This window comes from Salvia miltiorrhiza, chromosome 6 (assembly GCF_028751815.1).
Source record: "Salvia miltiorrhiza cultivar Shanhuang (shh) chromosome 6, IMPLAD_Smil_shh, whole genome shotgun sequence".
In the NCBI taxonomy this organism is placed as follows: Eukaryota; Viridiplantae; Streptophyta; class Magnoliopsida; order Lamiales; family Lamiaceae; genus Salvia; species Salvia miltiorrhiza.
This window is the reverse complement of record NC_080392.1, coordinates 19962829-19981718: the sequence shown is the minus strand read 5'-3', so window position 1 is coordinate 19981718 and position 18890 is coordinate 19962829. Positions and strand designations below refer to the sequence as shown.

Genomic DNA, 18890 nt, shown 5'->3' with positions numbered 1-18890 from the left:
AGAGATCACGACATCAGCCATCGCCCCTATATGTCATTTTCATTCTGAAGAAGAGATTTTCTAAGATAATCTACCGTCTTCGTTGGTGTAAGACGCAGAGGAAAACGATGGTTGCTTGAGGGCGCAATGGAAACGAGAAGACAAACATGATGGAGAAGATGATGGTGCTGACTAAGACGCGTATGGAAGAAAAAGCCGCAGCAGCGAAGGGTGGTCGTGGTTGGTGGTGGTGGGCTAGTCAATCTCGCAGATCTAGATAGGGGTGTAAATTCGGGTAGAGGATATCGGGTGCACCCTCACCCGACCCGATATCCGCAAGAGTATCGGGTACCCGATACCCTCCCAAGTCATAAAGAGGATTGGGTGCGGGTATGTAATTCCAGAAGATTTCGTGTATCGGGTACCTGCATCGGGTAATGCGGGTACCCACATACCCAATTTTAGATTTAGTTAATTGATTTTTTTATTTATTTTAATTATTGATTATAATTTCGAATTTCTAATTTTCTCCCTCCTTCATATTATTAATTTTATACGGTAGTCAAGAATGAGGAAACATTCAACAAATAAAATAATTAAACAACAATCAATGACTCACTTTGAATATTTTCATTTTTTTTAAATAGCAGGACAAAATACTCTCAATTTGCGGGCGCCCGCAATTTGGGGGACAAAATATCCTCAAATTCACAAGGCTTCAAAAAGTTGCGGGTAATGCGAGTACTCGAATAACCGCAGCGGATACCAGCTGCGGGTATTCTGATACATGCACATGCAACGCGGGACGAGTGAGAGCACTGTTTTTGGGTGATTTTGCAGGATGGGTACCCACAATTTGCGGGTAGGGTACTCGACTTGCCTCGAATTTACATCCCTACATCCAGGGCTTGGATTTAGAGGGACTGAACGAGATCAAGTGAATCGAGTTAGGTCATGGTTTCAGGCCGAGTCAGCGTTGATGATTTTTCTGCTAGACATGTGGAGGCGACAGTCTGAGATTAGTGACAAGAGAGAGAGATGCTGAATAAATATCTGAGCTGACGAGAAGAAAGAAGTACAGAGAAAGAGAGAAAAAAATACTCACAAATTATTAATTATACCGAAAATCACTAGTCACTAAATTAAAAGTACACTTAAAACACTAAATATCAACTACTTAAATTCGATACCCAAAAGAAACACCTCATCTTCATTGGAACGAAAAAAGTATTAACATAATTAAAATATAAATAAATGTGAATTATTTTTAAATAAAATTATTGATACCAATTACTTAATAAAAAGTTTGAATTTATACCCTAGTTTTTCTGCCGCACCTTTTTTTCTCTCTCTCCGACAAGCTGCTATCTCTTTTTATTTTCAACGGTATCTTCTCCGATTGTTTTCATCGCTTCCGTTAACATTCTTGATTTATGCAGAATCCGATGAAAAAGGAGTTTAAGGAGTTCTAGATCTACGAGAATTATCAGACGCAAATCCAAATTTAAGAAAATATGGAATAAAATCGTACGAAATCATTCCATCCGTACCAATATCTTTTGTGTCAGCCGGAGGAATGGATGGTCCAAATCTACCCACTAATAGTATCTATTCTTTAAAATATTAGGGATTTGTCTCATATATGTGCGATACGAATGGTATAAAATTTGTCATTTCGCAAGTGTACGAAGTTATGCAGAAGTTGATGGACTTCGATGCCGCGCTCTCGGGGGATAAGCTATTCTTTTAAGTTATCCTGTCAAAGTCATATTCGAAGGTTTCCACCATTCATCTCAAGGTTTGCTCTTGACAAGTGTAATGAATGGTATGAAATGACATATTCGAACCATTCGTCCCAACATTTGTCAAAATAAAACTAACACTTGAGATTGAGACGGATTGTACGAATATGCTATTTCGCACTATTCGTGTCAAACAGTTGGCGTGAATGAAGCGAATGATACTAATATGCTATTTCGCACTGATTCGTCCCAATGGTATTCATGCCAAGTGTTCGGTACGAATGGTTCGAATATGTTATTTAGTAACTTCCGTTCCTAGATTTGTCGCGTCTTGGAACAAATGGTGCAAAGTACGAAATGACCTACTGTATCAACACTAGCGCGATTATTTGGCACGAATGGTGCAAAATAACATATTCGTACCATTCGTACCAAACATTTAGCGCGAAAGACATTAGGACGAATAATTCGAATATGTCATCACCTTTTCTTTTTGTCAAAAAATACATGAATTTAAGATTGATTCTTAAATATTCCACGGTAAATAACTTCGGCGAAATCGAAACTATGTGTCATTTACGTGGCTTATGTGGCACGGACGTGGCATTTAATTTATACGAGATTGATGACGATGCGTTGCCACATCCCCACCCATCCCACAGATCGACCACCCTCCCCCACCTTACCCTTTCGGCCCTGCCCGCACCCATAGGCCACAGCCCGGCGGAGCCTCCCTCTTCCCCCAACCCATTCAATGTATTCGAAAAGCAAAAGGAAAAGAGGGGGAGATATCTGATATCTTTCTCTTCCCCATCTCATTCCCTCCGTTGACCGACAGCGCCTGCCGACGCCATTTAGTCCGGCGCCGTTCAGACTTTTGCCCTCGCCAGAAGAGGGGCCGTCGTGGTGGCGGACATGGTCGTGGGTTTGAAGAGGGAAGAACGGCTGTTGGTGCCTAGGGTTTTCAGAGATGGCTTAGGGGCTATGACCGTTAGGTGAGCGGCGGTTGGAGGCGACGCCCTTCGCTGGATAGGCAAAGGGGAAGAGGTTGGCCGGATCTGTGATTTTCTGAGAGAGATTTGTGGTTTTCTGTGGTTTTTAAGAGATGGCTTAGGGGCGGTGGTCGGATGTGACGCCCTTCACCGGGTAATCGAAGCAGGAGAGGTGGAGTTGGTGGAATCTGTGAGTGATTATTTGAGGGAGATTTGAGGGAGTGTGGCGATGGCTTCGCCGCCGCTGAGGAAGGGGTCGACAGCAGAACCTAGAGCAGAGGAGGGCGGCGGCGGAGGGGGGGCTCTGTTGGTGGAGGAGGGCGGCGAAGGGGGGAGGGACAGCTCTGCTGGTAGAAAAGCCGGCAGTTCTGTTGGTGGATAAGGGCGGCGAGTCTGTGACTTGTGTCTGTTTGTCTGTGAGAGAGAGAGAGAGAGAGAGAGAGAGAGAGAGACTAAGAGAGAGAGAGGTGTTTGTGTGATTTGGCAACTCTGGCAACCACGTTGGCAATTCCGGCAATCACGTTGGCAATTCGACTGTCACCTCAGATTAATTTGGGCAAAATTATAAATGATGAGACAATTGCGAATAAATTATAAATTCATGTATTTTCTGACAAAAAAAAAGTGATGATATAAATCAGAAAATTGACAAATATGATGCATTTTATGGCAATAACTCCTTTTAAAAAAAAAAAAATTTGCATGTAATTTTAAATTTTTCACTGAGTTGGCAATCAAACATTCCAACGCTGCCACATCGCTTACAAGAAAAAATGACACAATATTGGAATACATAAAAATATCATCGTTTATAAAAAACATAAATGTCAAACCACAAATCATTTGATCGAGAGTTCAAAAAAGAATAAACGACTAGATTGAGGTCCGAATTTGAAGAGCATTGCCGAAAGAGAATTCACATCGTGACGACATATTTATGAAAGGGATGTGACATTTTTTAAGACCATCTTGAATTTGTCGATGACACCTAAAGCTGCTTTTTGAATTTTAAATTTATATATTTAATTAAACACGATTAAGTTTTGGCATGTTCCAATCATTTTTTTCTCATCATCGATTTGACCACATTAAAACTGTCCACTCAATTTCAGTTTAAAAAAAATAAATTAAAATCATGTCTAAAATTTTAAAAGATTGAATGGTCATATATTTTTATTAAGAAAAATCTGCAATTTTAAAAGGGTTAATAGCCGCTAAATACACCAGAAATTTTCATTTTATGATATTTCCCATGACCCCTAATTTTGGCTGCTAAATACACCAATTTTTAATTTGTCTAATTTTTCCCCCGGCGAAAAGCTCCGGTGAAATTGAAGCTGACGTGGCTCCTAAGTGGCAAAATCGGTTCTGATGTGTATTTATGTTAGTATTGTTTTACATTATTTTTTTTGTTGACTACCCCCACCCACGTGGCTTTCCCCTTTCCCCTTCCCCTAGACCACCCCCCAGACCACCCCTTTTCCCCTTCGACCAGACCACCCCCTTCCTCGTTGAGCGAGAGAGAGAGAGGCGGAGGCTACCTTCCGCCGTTGGACCCTCCCCCTTGCCCCACCTCGGCGCCCCCACTTCCCCCTCCCCAGACCCCTATCAGCCCTTCCCCACCTCCGCACACCCGAAATTTCAAGGCAGGGCGGCGGCGAATTTAGGGCTCGTCTCAAGGCGGCAAATTTAGGGCTCAACAACGAAGGTGGCGACAGATCTTTGCTTCAACTCTGAAATTTCACGCCTTTTCTGGAAAAATTGATGAATGAATTTGGTGTTGTTGAAAAAATTTCGTGGCAGGTATGAGCGAGAGAGAGATAGGGGCGGAGGTTCTCTGTATGAACGAGAGAGAGAGAGGCGGATTAAGTGGTGGAGGGCGGCGAAGGGGGAGGTCGCCGGAGGGGGGAGAGAGGCGGAGGTGGAGATGCAGAGGAGATGAGCAAGAGAGAGAGGCAGAGGCGGAAGCTCAGGCTCGATCTGTTTGAGGCGGAGGAGATGAGCGAGAGAGAGAAGAGGCAGAGGCTCTGGGCCGGCGAAGCTACCGGCCGGAGCTGTGGCGGCGGAACCGAGAGTTGAGAGATAGTTTTGAATGCGGTCGGAGAAAGTGGTGACGTGGTGAGAGAGAGAGAGAGAGTGGGGTGTGTGAGAGAGATAGAGTGTGGAGTGTGTGTGACGTGGTGCCGGTTAATACACGCTGGCACTTTCGGCGTCCACGTCAGTTTTAATTTGGGGAAACTTTGAATTTATGGGAAAAATCAGACAAATTATAAATTGGTGTATTTAGCAGCCAAATTATAAATTGGTGTATTTAGCAGCCAAAATTAGGGGTCATGGGAAATATCAGAAAATGAAAATTTCTGGTGTATTTAGGGGCTATTAACCCATTTTAAAAACCCTCCAAAGTTGTGTATTTTACAGGCTAATATACGCCCAGTTTTTTAAGCAACTAACCCTTAACAGAAGGAAATTATCGAGGGAGATGTCCTCGTACGCTTTGCTACATTCTACACACCATTTCATTACACCTACCTTGAACTCAACCAAAGTATACTTGTACATTATTGCAAATCAAGAAAATTAAACCTAATACTTTGAAAAATTGGGTTCGCTCTCCATTTCCTCCTATGAGCATGAGGTATTCGAAAAATAAATTTATTTCTTCAATCTAAATTAGCTAAATGTCCCAACAACAGGAACCCGATTTAAATAAATAGCTACAGCCGGCGACTGGCATACAAAATTGCTGTCGAATCTCGTTGAAGCAACATCTCAATCGATTCTCTAGAAGCATATGCAATGTTAATTATCAAGGAGATTTCAATCACTGAAAACACTATCAAAGTTGACACTAAACCTCGTAGAGTGTGTTCTCTTTTATTGTAAATTTTTAGGAAAAAAGAAGGGATTTTTTTCCCCTTTAGATCTCTGATTTTTTTTTTTTTCATCATTTTCTACAACCTACAAAAGAAAAGTTCGCTCCTCCTCATTCTTCCTTCCTTTTTCACTATAAAGAGGGATAATATTATCTCTCCTTAGAGTGAAAAGAGAAAGATAAATAAAAGATGATGAAATTCCCTTTTGTAGAATATGAGCAAAAGAAATGAAAGATTTAAAGAGAGAAATTCTTTTTATCATAAACTTACAATCAAAGAGAACGCTTATGCATCTTACTAACAAGTTTTAAAGTTCAAACAAAGCCAATAACCTAGATGACAGGAGTGAGAATAGCCTCATGCTGAGAAGTACCAGTTTTGAACGGAATTGCTCACAATCGAGTCACTCAACATCATCAATCACGTTCATTGTACAAATAACAATACAAGTTAAGTTCACAAAATAGTAAAGCAATTCTTTTGAACTAAAAAGTTTATGCAGCAAATTTAGGAACTTCCCTGTGCTTGCAAATTTTTTTCTCAAGCTCATCCTTCTTTGCTCCAACAACCCTGTCCACCTCCTTCCCTTGCTTCAGCAACACGAACGATGGCATCGCCTGCACTGCGAACTCCCGTGCCACATCCTACAAAATCCAGCCACCACTTAAGAATTCACCTCAAATGCCAATCATGCACCATATATCCATCATAATTTAATTTCAATTCTGATTAATAAACTTTAATTGGAAAAATCGCCTCAGTTGATCACCATGGTATCAATTTGTCACTTCAGTTGGTTACGGTGACATTAATTGACAATATGTGAAAAAAATTAGAACAACTAACAGTTCATGCAAACCCAGAATTGAATGAATGTTAGTGTATATAGACACAAATGCCCCTAAAATCTAATTAGGAGCTTCATAAACCCTAATCAGGAATTACTAGACCCTTCACCAATTGCAATTGTTTCATGGTTTTCACGCGTTTATATATCTATATCCAAGCATTCCTAATCATATCGATGTCGATACGAACAGATCTACGAGATAAATACATAATTTTGAGGGGGAAGTAGCGTACAGCGAGTTCATCGACATCAACTTTCACGAAGTCGACGTCGGTGTATTTGGCGGACATCGCATCGAAGGCTGGCGCCATGAACTTGCACGGTCCGCACCATGTCGCAGTGAAATCCACCACCATCTAATCGAACAAGTAAAAATTAAGTGTAATTAGCAGATCGGATCACATTAAATCGGAACTCGAATTCAAAATTCAAAAAATTTGAGATTTTCCCCAAAATAACTTGGACAAAAAAAGGGAAAAGAATCAAGTGACGGTGATTATAGAATTGGAAAGGATCACCCATTTAGATTGATGATCTGAGCAGAATTGAAGGAGGAAGAGGAAGAGACCAGTTTATTTAATTTCTTGGAGGCATCGAAGTGGAGCTGCCAGCGGTCCGATGAGTGAAAGGCGGTGACGCGCGAGTCGGCGGAAGGTTCTGGTTCTTCACCCACACCTGCGCCAAAAAGGCTAGATATAGTGGAACCCATGTTTCAATGCTTTGGCAGTACTCAAGCAAAGGTGCAGAGCGTCGTCAATACTGAAACTGAATTAAACCCCCCAAAAATACTACTTCCTCCGTCCGCCAAAAGTGGACCATTTTTACTATATCGGGCGTCCGCAAAGAGTATACCACTTTCCTTTTATAGAAATGGTCCCACCATTCACTTTAATCTTTTATCCTTACAAACACTCTTTATTTACAAAAAAAACCACACCAAATTCAATTTCAACCACAAATCTCATAAAGTGGTGAGACCCTTTCTCAACTACATCAAAATTATCACCAATTTTATTAATTTCCGTGCCTAGCCAAAGTGGTCCACTTTTGGCGGACGGAGGGAGTAGTAGTAGAGAGATAAGGCGCACGGTCGGCTCGGGTAATTTTTATTTAGAACTAATAAACACTAACCCCAAATTGCAGCTCTTTTAACTTTTTATGTAGAACTAATAAACACTAATCCCAAATTGTAACTCTTTTAGTAAAGATGGTAAATAAAGGTGGTAAAATAGGTTCGATTATTCGATTATAACTGTAATCGAATTGAAAAATCAGTTAATCGATTAACCGATAATCGAAATTGGCCGATTCGATTCAGTTATCGATTATTAAAATACTAGGTATACCGATTATTCAGTTTAACCAGTAACCGATCTGTTAAACCGAATTAACCAGTTTGAGTTATAACCAATAATTAAATAATACTTTCTTCGTCCCATTACAAATGTCCCATTAATTTTGAGCACAGAGATTAAGATATGTGTAAAAAGTAGATAAAGTGAGTTGATAAAAACTATTCAAATATTAAGTATAGAGAGATAATATATTGCCAAAAAAGAAATGAGACATTTGTAATGAGACATCCCATAATAGAAAGTGGGACATTTGTAATGGGACGGTGAGAGTATACTTTAGGCGTCTCACTTCTCTTTTCGGAGATATTTTGCTTTGGGCATGTACATGTACTTTTTTTCTTAAAATTAAGGGTTAATTTGCTCTAAATACATCAACTTTCGCTGATTTTGAATTTAGACACCACCTTCAAAACCTGCCTGACAATACTCAACCTTTGCACCCATTTTAATTTTTGGCCCGTCGACATTTTCCGGCAAAATACGTGGCACTACTTATCCGACGTGTGCACTTTTTTTTGAGTTGTAAAATTTAACTGATTACATGGCATTAGTAATTAAAAAACAACTGCGTCTTAACTGATTACATGGGGTGCTATGGAAAAAAGGAAAATGAGTGAAAACATGGTTGTTGGGAAATATACACAAATAATTCCACCCATTATCAAATCGAAAGCAATATCAAAGATATAAATTATCTAAGACGGGAAAAATAATGACACCGATATTTAACGTGGTTCGGCCAAACTGCCTACGTCCACGGACCCACCCCAATATATTAGAGAATCTCACAAAATGAGGAGTACAACAATACCACACTGTATTTTGTATCTGCCTACGTAGAGGCTATCTCTCAACTCACTTTTATCACTCGTGTATAACTTCCACACTGAAGTTTTCTCTCACAAGATTTTCTCTCTATCTCTCTATCTCTCTAGCTATCTGCTTTGATAGTTGTGTTTGGTGTATCTTTGCAATGTTGCTGAAGAAGGTATTTATAGGCAAATTCATGGTGGTAGGTGGCACTCATGGTGGTAGGTGGCAAATGGTGGAGGTGGTAGGTGGCTACCTACCTCCATTTTTTACTAACAATCTCCCACTTGAAGACTGATTTCAATCTGTCTTCACACCTTGATCAACGCAGCAGCCTTTCTATCTTTGTTATTCTAGCAAACCAATTGAAGCTGAGCACAACTTCAATTTATCAATGGTTACTGCCTTTGTAAACATATCGGCTGAGTTCTTGCTTCCCTGGATCTTCTCAAGTTGTAAGATCTTCATCTCCAGCAGGTGACGGATGTAGTGATACTTCAACTCAATGTGCTTTGTCCTTGAGTGAAACGCTGGATTATTAGCCAAGAAAATAGCACTTTGACTGTCACTAAAGAGTGTACTATTCTCATGCTTCTTCCCAAGTTCTCCCAAGAAATTCTGCAACCATACCATCTCCTTGCTTGCTTCCGTCACGGCTACATACTCAGCTTCCGTAGTAGACAACGTGACAATCTTCTGCAACTTAGAAGACCAAGAAATAGCAGTACCACCAAAAGTAAATACATACCCGGTTGTACTCTTCCGACCTTCCAGGTCATTTGATGCCAAATCTGCATCAACATAGCCAACCAACTTGGCACTCTTGCCATCAAAACATAAAGCCTTGTCCGTGGTACCTCTTAAGTAACGAAGAATCCACTTGACTGCTTCCCAATGTTGCTTGCCCGGATCACCCATGAATCGACTTACTACTCCCACTGCATGCGCAATATCTGGCCTTGTACACACCATGGCGTACATAATGCTGCCTATTGCCGATGCATAAGGAACTTTTATCATCTCGGCACGTTCCTCCTTTGTACATGGCGACTCCTTCTTCGACAGCTTGAAGTGACAACCCAACGGGATGTTCACCGGCTTCGAATTCTGCATGTTAAATCTTTCCAATACCTTCTCAATGTAGTTGGCTTGTGAAAGATACAACTTTCCTGCCGCCTTGTCTCTTTTGATCCTCATGCCAAGAATCTGATTGGCCTCTCCAAGATCTTTCATGGAGAATCGTTCAGACAATTGCTTCTTCAACTTATCCATTTCCTTTGCATCAACTCCTGCGATCAACATATCGTCAACGTATAGCAAAAGGATAAGATAACTTTTGTCGAACCTCTTGTAGTAGCAACAATGATCAGCGTGGCATCTCGTGTAGCCAATCTCCAACATAAAACTGTCAAACTTCTTATACCACTGCTTCGGAGCTTGCTTCAGGCCATACAAGCTCTTTTTCAACTTGCACACAAGATTTTCTTTTCCTTTCACCACGAATCCCTCGGGCTGTGTCATGTACAAGTTTTCCTCCAAATCACCATGAAGGAACGCTGTCTTTACATCCATCTGATGTAACAACAAGTTTTCTGCAACTACCATGCTCAACACTAAACGAATAGTGGTCAGTTTCACAACAGGAGTAAAAATATCGGTATAATCAATACCGTATCGTTGCTCAAACCCTTTGACAACCAGCCTTGCCTTGTAGCGTTTGCTACCATCAGCTTCAATCTTGATTCGATAGATCCACTTGCAATGCAATGCCTTCTTCCCCTTCGGGAGCTCTACAAGTTCCCAAGTGCCGTTTAGGATAAGAGATGCAATCTCATCATCCATAGCAACTCTCCACATCCGCTTATTACTACCAGTATCTGCCTCTGCATAGCATTCAGGCTCACCACCATCAGTAAGTAGTAAATAAAAGTTAGAGGGCGAGTACCTATCAGGTGCACGTCGCTCTCTAACCGGTCTTGGCAGCGGATTGTTTGGTGGTGGGGTTCTTGGCTCCTCATCTGGAACCTCTTCAAATTTCTGGCTCTCCTTGCTCCCACTCGAGTTTGAGATGTCTAACTCGACTACTTGGGAATCAGAATTGCCAGGGCTAGATGCTTTCACTCTTTCCTTGTACAACACATGTTCATTGAAAACCACATCTCTACTTCGAATAACCTTTCGGTTCTGCTCATCCCAGAGCCTATAACCGAACTCGTCTCCACCATAACCAATGAACGTACACTTAAGAGATTTAGCATCTAACTTGCTTCTATTAACATGATCAATATGAGCATAAGCAACACATCCAAAGATGCGTAGAAAAGATAGGTTTACCTCTTTTCCTGTCCATTCTTCCTCAGGTATCCGAAACTCCAATGGAACTGATGGACCTCTATTGATTAGGTATGCAGCTGTGTTAACTGCATCTGCCCAAAACATCTTAGGCAACCCACTTTTCAGCCTCATGCATCTTGCTCGCTCATTTAGTGTTCTGTTCATCCGTTCTGCTACACCATTCTGCTGGGGAGTTCCTCTCACAGTTTTCTCCATGCGAATCCCATTCTCAGCACAGTAGTCTTTGAACTCCTTAAGTTCATATTCTCCTCCATTGTCGGATCGTAGACACTTTACTTTCAGCCCTGTTTCAGTTTCTACAAGGGCTTTCCACTTCCTGAAAGTATCAAATGCATCGGATTTATTTTTAAGAAAATAAACCCATACCTTTCGAGTGGAATCATCAATGAAGGTTATGTAGTATTCCGAGCCACCAAGGGATTTTACTGGCGCCGGTCCCCATAGATCACTATGGACCAGCTCCAGCTTCTGCGTCTTCAAGGTTCTGCCGCCTCTCGAGAAGCTTACCCTTTTCTGCTTTCCGAACACGCAATCCTCGCACAGACCAACTTCAACAGTTTCCAGGCCAGGCAGCCTACCCTTCGAACACATTATCTTCATCCCCTTTTCGCTCATGGCCAAGCCGACAATGCCACAAATCTGCATTGTTCACTCCTCCTGCAAGATCAATGCAATCTTTGGAGTTAGTTGTCATATACAACGTGCCCTCCTTCTTTCCACGAGCTACAATCATAGCTCCCTTGATTATCTTCCAATTACTGCAGCCAAATGTCACTGTGTAGCCCTCTGCATCAAGCTGCCCAATTGAAAGTAAGTTCCTTTTCAGTCCAGGAATATGTCTGACTTGATTCAGCTTCAACTCGGATCCGTTGGATGTCACAACTCGTACGTCTCCCTTTCCCACGATTTTCAGGGGCTCATCATCAGCAAGATACACCTGTCCAAAATCGCCATAGACATAATTTTCAATTATATCTTCATTACTGCATGAATGGAAAGACGCTCCAGAATCCAGTACCCACGACTCCATCGGACTGGTCACGCTCAGGACCAACGCCTCGCCTACATCTTCTGTTGTGGCTGCGTTCGCTGTCTTTTTGTGATCATTTTTCTTCGGTGGCGCTTTACACTGATTCTTAAAGTGCCCGAACTCTTCACAGTTCCAGCACTGGATTGAACCCTTATCCGTCCTGGATTGGCTCTTTCCTCTGGACTTTGACCTTCCCCTGTTCTGCCTTCCTTTCGATCTTCCTCGATATTCCGTGTTCAGTGCAGTCCCTGACCCTGAAGTAGATGGAGATTCTTTCCTGCGAATCTCCTCGCTGATCATCAGATCTCTTACTTCGTCAAAGTGCAACTTTGCCTTTGCCGATGAAGCGCTAACTGCTGTCACTGTTCCGGCCCAACTTTCTGGCAAAGAAGATAGCAATATTAGGGCACGAACTTCATCATCAAACTCGATCTCCACCGAGCTCAGCTGTGTGGTGATCATATTGAACTCGTTCAAATGATTCTGCACTGGTGTGCTCTCGGACATTTTTAGATTGAACAATCGTCTCATCAAATGTACTTTGTTTGCAGTTGATGGTTTCTGGTACATCTCCGCCAGAATCGCCAACATCTCCTTTGTTGACTTTGCTCCAGTCGTGTGGTAGGCAACGTTCCTGGACAACGATAAACGTATTGCACTCATCGCCTTTCTGTCCAGCAGCTCCCACTCGTCCGGATCCATCTTATCTGGTTTTTCTTTGAGGGGCTGATGTAGATCTTTTCCATAAAGATAATCCTCGATCTGCATCTTCCAGAAACCGAAATCCGTACCATCGAACTTCTCAATCGTAATCTTTCCGTCGCCCATCGTAACTGCTCCCTAATTGATAAACAATATAATTTTCTCAAAGTAATTCTTTTCTGATGTGGAGGTTCAGTAATTACTGCAACCACAGAGCATACTAAGAATTACAAAAGAACAATCACAAAACGTGGCTCTGATACCAGTTGTTGGGAAATATACACAAATAATTCCACCCATTATCAAATCGAAAGCAATATCAAAGATATAAATTATCTAAGACGGGAAAAATAATGACACCGATATTTAACGTGGTTCGGCCAAACTGCCTACGTCCACGGACCCACCCCAATATATTAGAGAATCTCACAAAATGAGGAGTACAACAATACCACACTGTATTTTGTATCTGCCTACGCAGAGGCTATCTCTCAACTCACTTTTATCACTCGTGTATAACTTCCACACTGAAGTTTTCTCTCACAAGATTTTCTCTCTATCTCTCTATCTCTCTAGCTATCTGCTTTGATAGTTGTGTTTGGTGTATCTTTGCAATGTTGCTGAAGAAGGTATTTATAGGCAAATTCATGGTGGTAGGTGGCACTCATGGTGGTAGGTGGCAAATGGTGGAGGTGGTAGGTGTCTACCTACCTCCATTTTTTACTAACAATGGTCAACCCATTTCTCTCTCTCAAAGCCATGCATAGGAGCCCCCCTCCTCCGTCTGCCCCTTTCTCCGGCGAATCGCGAAGAGGTCGTCATTTCTGTCTTCTTTAGTAGGTTTTGCTCATTCAGGGGCCAATGGTATTTCTCTCTTATCAAGCGATCATAGAATAATTATGAGCACTGAAGTTGATAATATTATGATCCTGCATTCGTGACGCTTACATTCTAATTTTTGTTTTCCTTAATATGTTAATCATGAAATTTTTTTCAAAATTTTGTTTTATAAAGAAAAGTGATGGATAGTTTAACAATTAAACATTCCTTTCAACATACACTGCCTCTTAATTTGCTAAAATTTTTCGTTGTTTCTCCATATGCATCATATGTATAGTTGATAATTGAAAATATTGAATTTTGTTGTTGATAATTCTTTGGCATTGTTCTATAAAATCAGGTATAGGAGAAATAAGAATTTTGTTGATGATAATTCTTTCACTAAAAAAAGAAAGAAAAAAAGAATGTAATAGAAAACGTAGGCGAACTGAAATGCGATGCTCCTATAAAGTTTTATATATTCTCTTCTGGACTAATCTTTGGCTACTAGTTCACACACTCAGGCAATGTTTGGTAGCCTAAATTAGCCCAAGATAGAATACATATCTAGGTTAATACGGTTATTTGATATCTTAGATACCTAATCTGAAGGCCCATGTTAAAGATAAGGTCCGATCCAATAACAAATTGCATCTCCCCTTCGATTATTAACTGGTCTTCCAATGCTAATCAAAATAATAAAAGTTTTCATCAAATTACCGCTCTAATTGTTTACAACCATATTTCGCAGCGCATTTGACGGAGTGCAACATGTGTGCTTGTTTGTGTTGCAGGTGGTGGCGGTGGCATGTGAGTGTGTGATTCAATGTGGCAGCGGTGTGTTCGACTGTGTGTGTGTGTGTGTGTGTGTGTGAGAGAGAGAGAGAGAGAGAGCGTAAAGGTGGGGGTTGTGGGAAAGGGGGCGGCGCTGGGCAAATTGGGGGAGGGGGAAGGGGGGGAGGGGTAGATGCAGGGCAAGCGCGGCGCTGGGGAAATTTAGGGGAAGGGGGCGGTGTTGATATTTCTCAGGGAAGGGGTGTGCAAAAATTGGATTAGCTGATCAAACTGACCAAAAATGGATTGAACCAATCGGTTTTTGACTAATTTTATAAAGGTGATTGGATCTAACCAATCGATTTTGACACAAACACAATACAAACTAAATCTACAAAAATCTCGTGAGCGCATGAAAACAGAACGCATTACAACCTTAAAACACATATATAAATCCCTATTAATTAAGAAAACACAAATCTACAATCGGAGAAACAAAAAAAAATCATATATAAATAGAAAATGAACTGAGAGTCAAAGAAGAAACTAAGATGAGTTTATGGTGGCGTTCAACGAAGATTGTCGGTGGGGAAAGGGTGGAGAGATGGTTGTTGGTCCAAACGGCCGGAAGAGGAAGACTGATTTCATCTCAACTAAATAAGAACTAGGGTTTTAGCATATCCAACAATTCTTATTTGTTCGGTGTGCATGCCTACAATATTTGTCGTTGATGCGATGAATGCAATTTTTTTTTAATTTCTTTTGGGCCCCATGATTTCGGGTTTTCCTAAAGCCCATTTATTGGCAAAGGAAATATTATTGTAGAAATTTATGAATTGGACTTTTTATTGTAGATTAGTTAAAAATTTAAGCATCGATATCCAGTACCAATCAAAACAGGGGCGGAGCCAGGCCCCTAAAGATAGAGGGGGCAAAACATGATAAAGAAAATTTAAAGTAACTTCTATAAAGCTTTATATAATAAAATATTTTCACAATAATTCATACGATTACTCATATTTTAAAAACGACTTAATATCAATTCATTATAAATTGTCTCAAAAATTTCTTTCTCAATATCATCCAACAATCATCCATTCGATTTCGAGGCCGACTTTTAACAATTTTCATAAGCTCTTTAATTTCCACATTTGCAATTGTCACAGGTAAAATAAGTGCCAGTTTAATAAGCTTATACACCAACGGACAAAAGATACAAAATATAGAGGTGAGAAGACGATAATGTAGTTCATAGAGATAGAGAAGAACTTTTCATATTCTCTTTTAATAAAAGAAAACTTGTGGAGAAAGGTAAAATAATTTCTCTTTCCTCTATTTTTATTTTTATTTTTTTATCTTCTTTCCAATCTCCATGTTAGACGAAAAAAGGAATGTAATTTGTTAAAGTCTGTTTTTCTCCAATCTCCACGTTTTGCCCCTTTTTCTCAAAATTTTGGTGGGGCAAAATTCTATTTTTTTTAGTAATTATACATATATATATATTAATAAAATACATATAATTTTTTTTTGAGGAGGGGCAATTGCCCCACCTGCTCATAGTGTAGCTCCGCCTATGAATCAAAATATGAACATCTAATAGATGAGCGTAGAATTGTGGTCGGTAAAACATCGCTGAATCTTTTGAATGCTTTAAACAAAAATATTAAAATTCAATACTAAACATAGGGTTGACTTACGTTTTACTTTTCTTGAATGGTTGCAATATATTGTACTTTTTAAAAAAAAATTACAAGAGGTATCTAATATATAATTAAATAAGTAATTCGGGGAACCTCTACACCACACAAAGAAGGGGAAATAACCGCACACACGCGGAACCACTGTTAGGTCCGAAAGGTCTCGAATAGGTGTATGGGGGGGAATACATCTATAGGCTATTTTTCAAACGAAAACAAACTGACACAACCTTTTCAGTTAAAGGAGTTTAGCAAGACTTAGGTTGGCGACTGATACTGAATACTCTCCAGTAAAAAGTTATCAGTTAAGTCAAAGACTTTAACTGATACACGTAAGGCTTCAGTCGAGTTTGTTAAACAGAGAGATGTTATGAATCTTACTGACTATCTGAAGATAGGTCAGTTAGACTAATAACACACGCAGCGGAAAACTTTTTGTTTCGAAATAGCCTGTGAGATTAATCACGTTGTCAGCAGTTAAGTTTCTCTTTGCAATTAATCAGTTTTCAGTTTAAAAAAGTGAGAGCACAAGTAAGAAGGTAAAATACTGAAAGTTGTAAATAACACAGAGATTTTTACGTGGTTCGGAAAATACTTCCTACATCCACGATCAGTTGATCAGACCGACAACTTCACTAGGCATGTGCTTACGGGTGCACAACAAACTTATGCGTGTGCTTACGGGTGCATAGCGAACCTGAACGTGTGCTTACGGGTGCACAACAAACCGAAACAACTGAAGAGCCTATCTTCAGTACCAACACACTGGGTTGGATTTCTCACTCCTAGCGCACACTGTGCACTAAGATCTCACGGAGACAGAACACTGGCCTGAACTCCTTTAGACACAAACTCTCAATTCAGTCCGTTGAAAGGAGGTTTGAACACTTACCAACTAAACCACAAAGAACAAGTTCTCCGCAGTCAGTTTTACCTAGGCTTTGGATATACAATATTTGCCTAAGTTCTAAGAGAATATATGTAATCAGCGGTGACTGATTTTTGGCTTTGTGATTCTCTTCTTCGATTTAAACTTTGGAGAGGCTGGGCTTTGGCTGAGAAACAATTTTGGCAGAGTTTCAGCTTATGTTGTTGAATCGGTGAAGATTGAAGTGATCCTCGAGCGCTATTTATCGGAGAAGTCTTGAATAGATCCGTTGGCGGAGATGGTCTTCAAGATTTCTTCCGTTAGAGAGTAATTTGAACTTGGGCTGAGGCTTCAATCTTCGAGGTTCCTTGTTTGGTGAGAACGGCTACTTTGAGGAGCAGGAGATAGGGCATCTCTGAAAAGGTAGTCACCAAAAAGGAATGGCCTCTACAGAGAAAGAACGATCCTGAGATCTCTGCATTTAATGCGACTGTACTTCTAGAGTGCGTGGCTTCCTTTAAACTTTAAAGGTTCAGTCCGATGAAGAATGTTTAACTGATATTTGACTTTAGTATCAGTCCGCTGAATCCACGTGGCGCGCATTAAGTAATCAGTCAAAACTGATCCTTCGACTGATAAGTCAAATATCAGTATTTGACTTTGCCTTAATCGTCGCATCAGTCGGCATCTTCAGTCTTCAGTCTTCAGTCCTTCATTCTTCATTCTTCAGTCTTCAGAACAGCAACAAAAATAGAAAACGAACTCTAACACTTGAGTTCGAACAGTTCTAGTCTATTACAAGTGAAACATATTGATTTTGGTATCATCAAAACTAGAATTAGGATATTTCATTAAGTTCCCAACACAACTTCTGTCACTATTCATCTACCCAAAAGAAAATCCAACACACTGAATATCGAGTATTTTCAGCTTCGATATAGAGTAAACGATTTGGAAGATGTCATTATTCATCTATCACAAAGAAAAACTACGAAATTCTGGTTGAAAACCGACGAGTTCACTGAACATCACCACCATCGAACAAGGTTGGTATCATTTTTGTGGTTTCGCCTTTTTTTCCATTAAGATGAACACCGACGGATTATATATATGTTGCCTTTTTTTTCCCTAAAATCGAGAAGCCATTGAACAACTATTGGTTTTCCGGTGCTATCTGGCAAATCGTCGTATATTTATGCAAGTATTCGGTTCTCAATTTTGTCCCGAATGCATGTTTGTGTATGTATATTTATTCTATGTTTTTTTTTACCACAAATCGAAGAAAACACTTGTTGAATACAAGGATTTAGTTTCATTTGTGTCGTTTTAGTTGACTTATTTTGTTGAGTCTGTATAATAATATAAAGTACTTGTTAAAGAACATTAATTCTATAATGGTGGGGGTCCCCTTGACTAGGTTTATATTGTATCATTTTCATTTCCAATTCATTTACCTAGATTTATTAGCAAGTTTATCTAATGCAAGTGGGCATTATTGTAAGAAAACATGGTTTTTTTTTTGATTTTTTTGTATTTTTGAGCTCATTGTTCATGATGTAGATTTGATTGTTCATGCAACAACTAGACTACCGAATAAAGAAATAATCTTGCAAAATAAAATGATAGAAGTAGAGAGGCAAGGCATTCATTAAGTACATGAATGATTAATTATGCTTGGTATCCATTTTTAATCTAACTTCTGGTTGTTTGCAGCTACAAAATGGACGAATAAAATGCTTGATAAGGCAAGGAAATATCGTGAATATATGGAGTACAAAGCCAGACATAGAGCAGGTTCTGTCACATGATGTTAATTAGGTCCGGAGGGTCTCGAATAGGTATATGGGAGGGGAATACACCTTTAGGCTATTTTTAAAATCAGAAGGATCTCAAGATAGAGATCAAAATGAAACTTTACACACAAACTCAGACACCTGTTTACTGAAAAGAGTTTTGACCAAAACAGGGTTGACGACTGATACTGAAAGACTCTTCAGTAATGAGTTATCAGTTAAGTCACAAGAACTTAACTGTTGCGCGT

At 40.0% G+C, this 18890-nt stretch overlaps 1 protein-coding gene across 1 annotated transcript; it reads right to left on the bottom strand.

The window, feature by feature from the left end:
- Nucleotides 1–5965: 5965 nt before the first annotated feature.
- Nucleotides 5966–7230, bottom strand: LOC130990384 (thioredoxin H2). The gene is made up of 3 exons (XM_057914622.1): nt 7008–7230; nt 6673–6795; nt 5966–6233 (listed from the first exon to the last, which is right to left on the bottom strand). The coding sequence occupies exons 1-3, from the start codon at nt 7146–7148 to the stop codon at nt 6084–6086; spliced, it is 414 nt and encodes a 137-aa protein (XP_057770605.1). The 5' UTR covers nt 7149–7230; the 3' UTR covers nt 5966–6083.
- Nucleotides 7231–18890: the final 11660 nt, after the last annotated feature.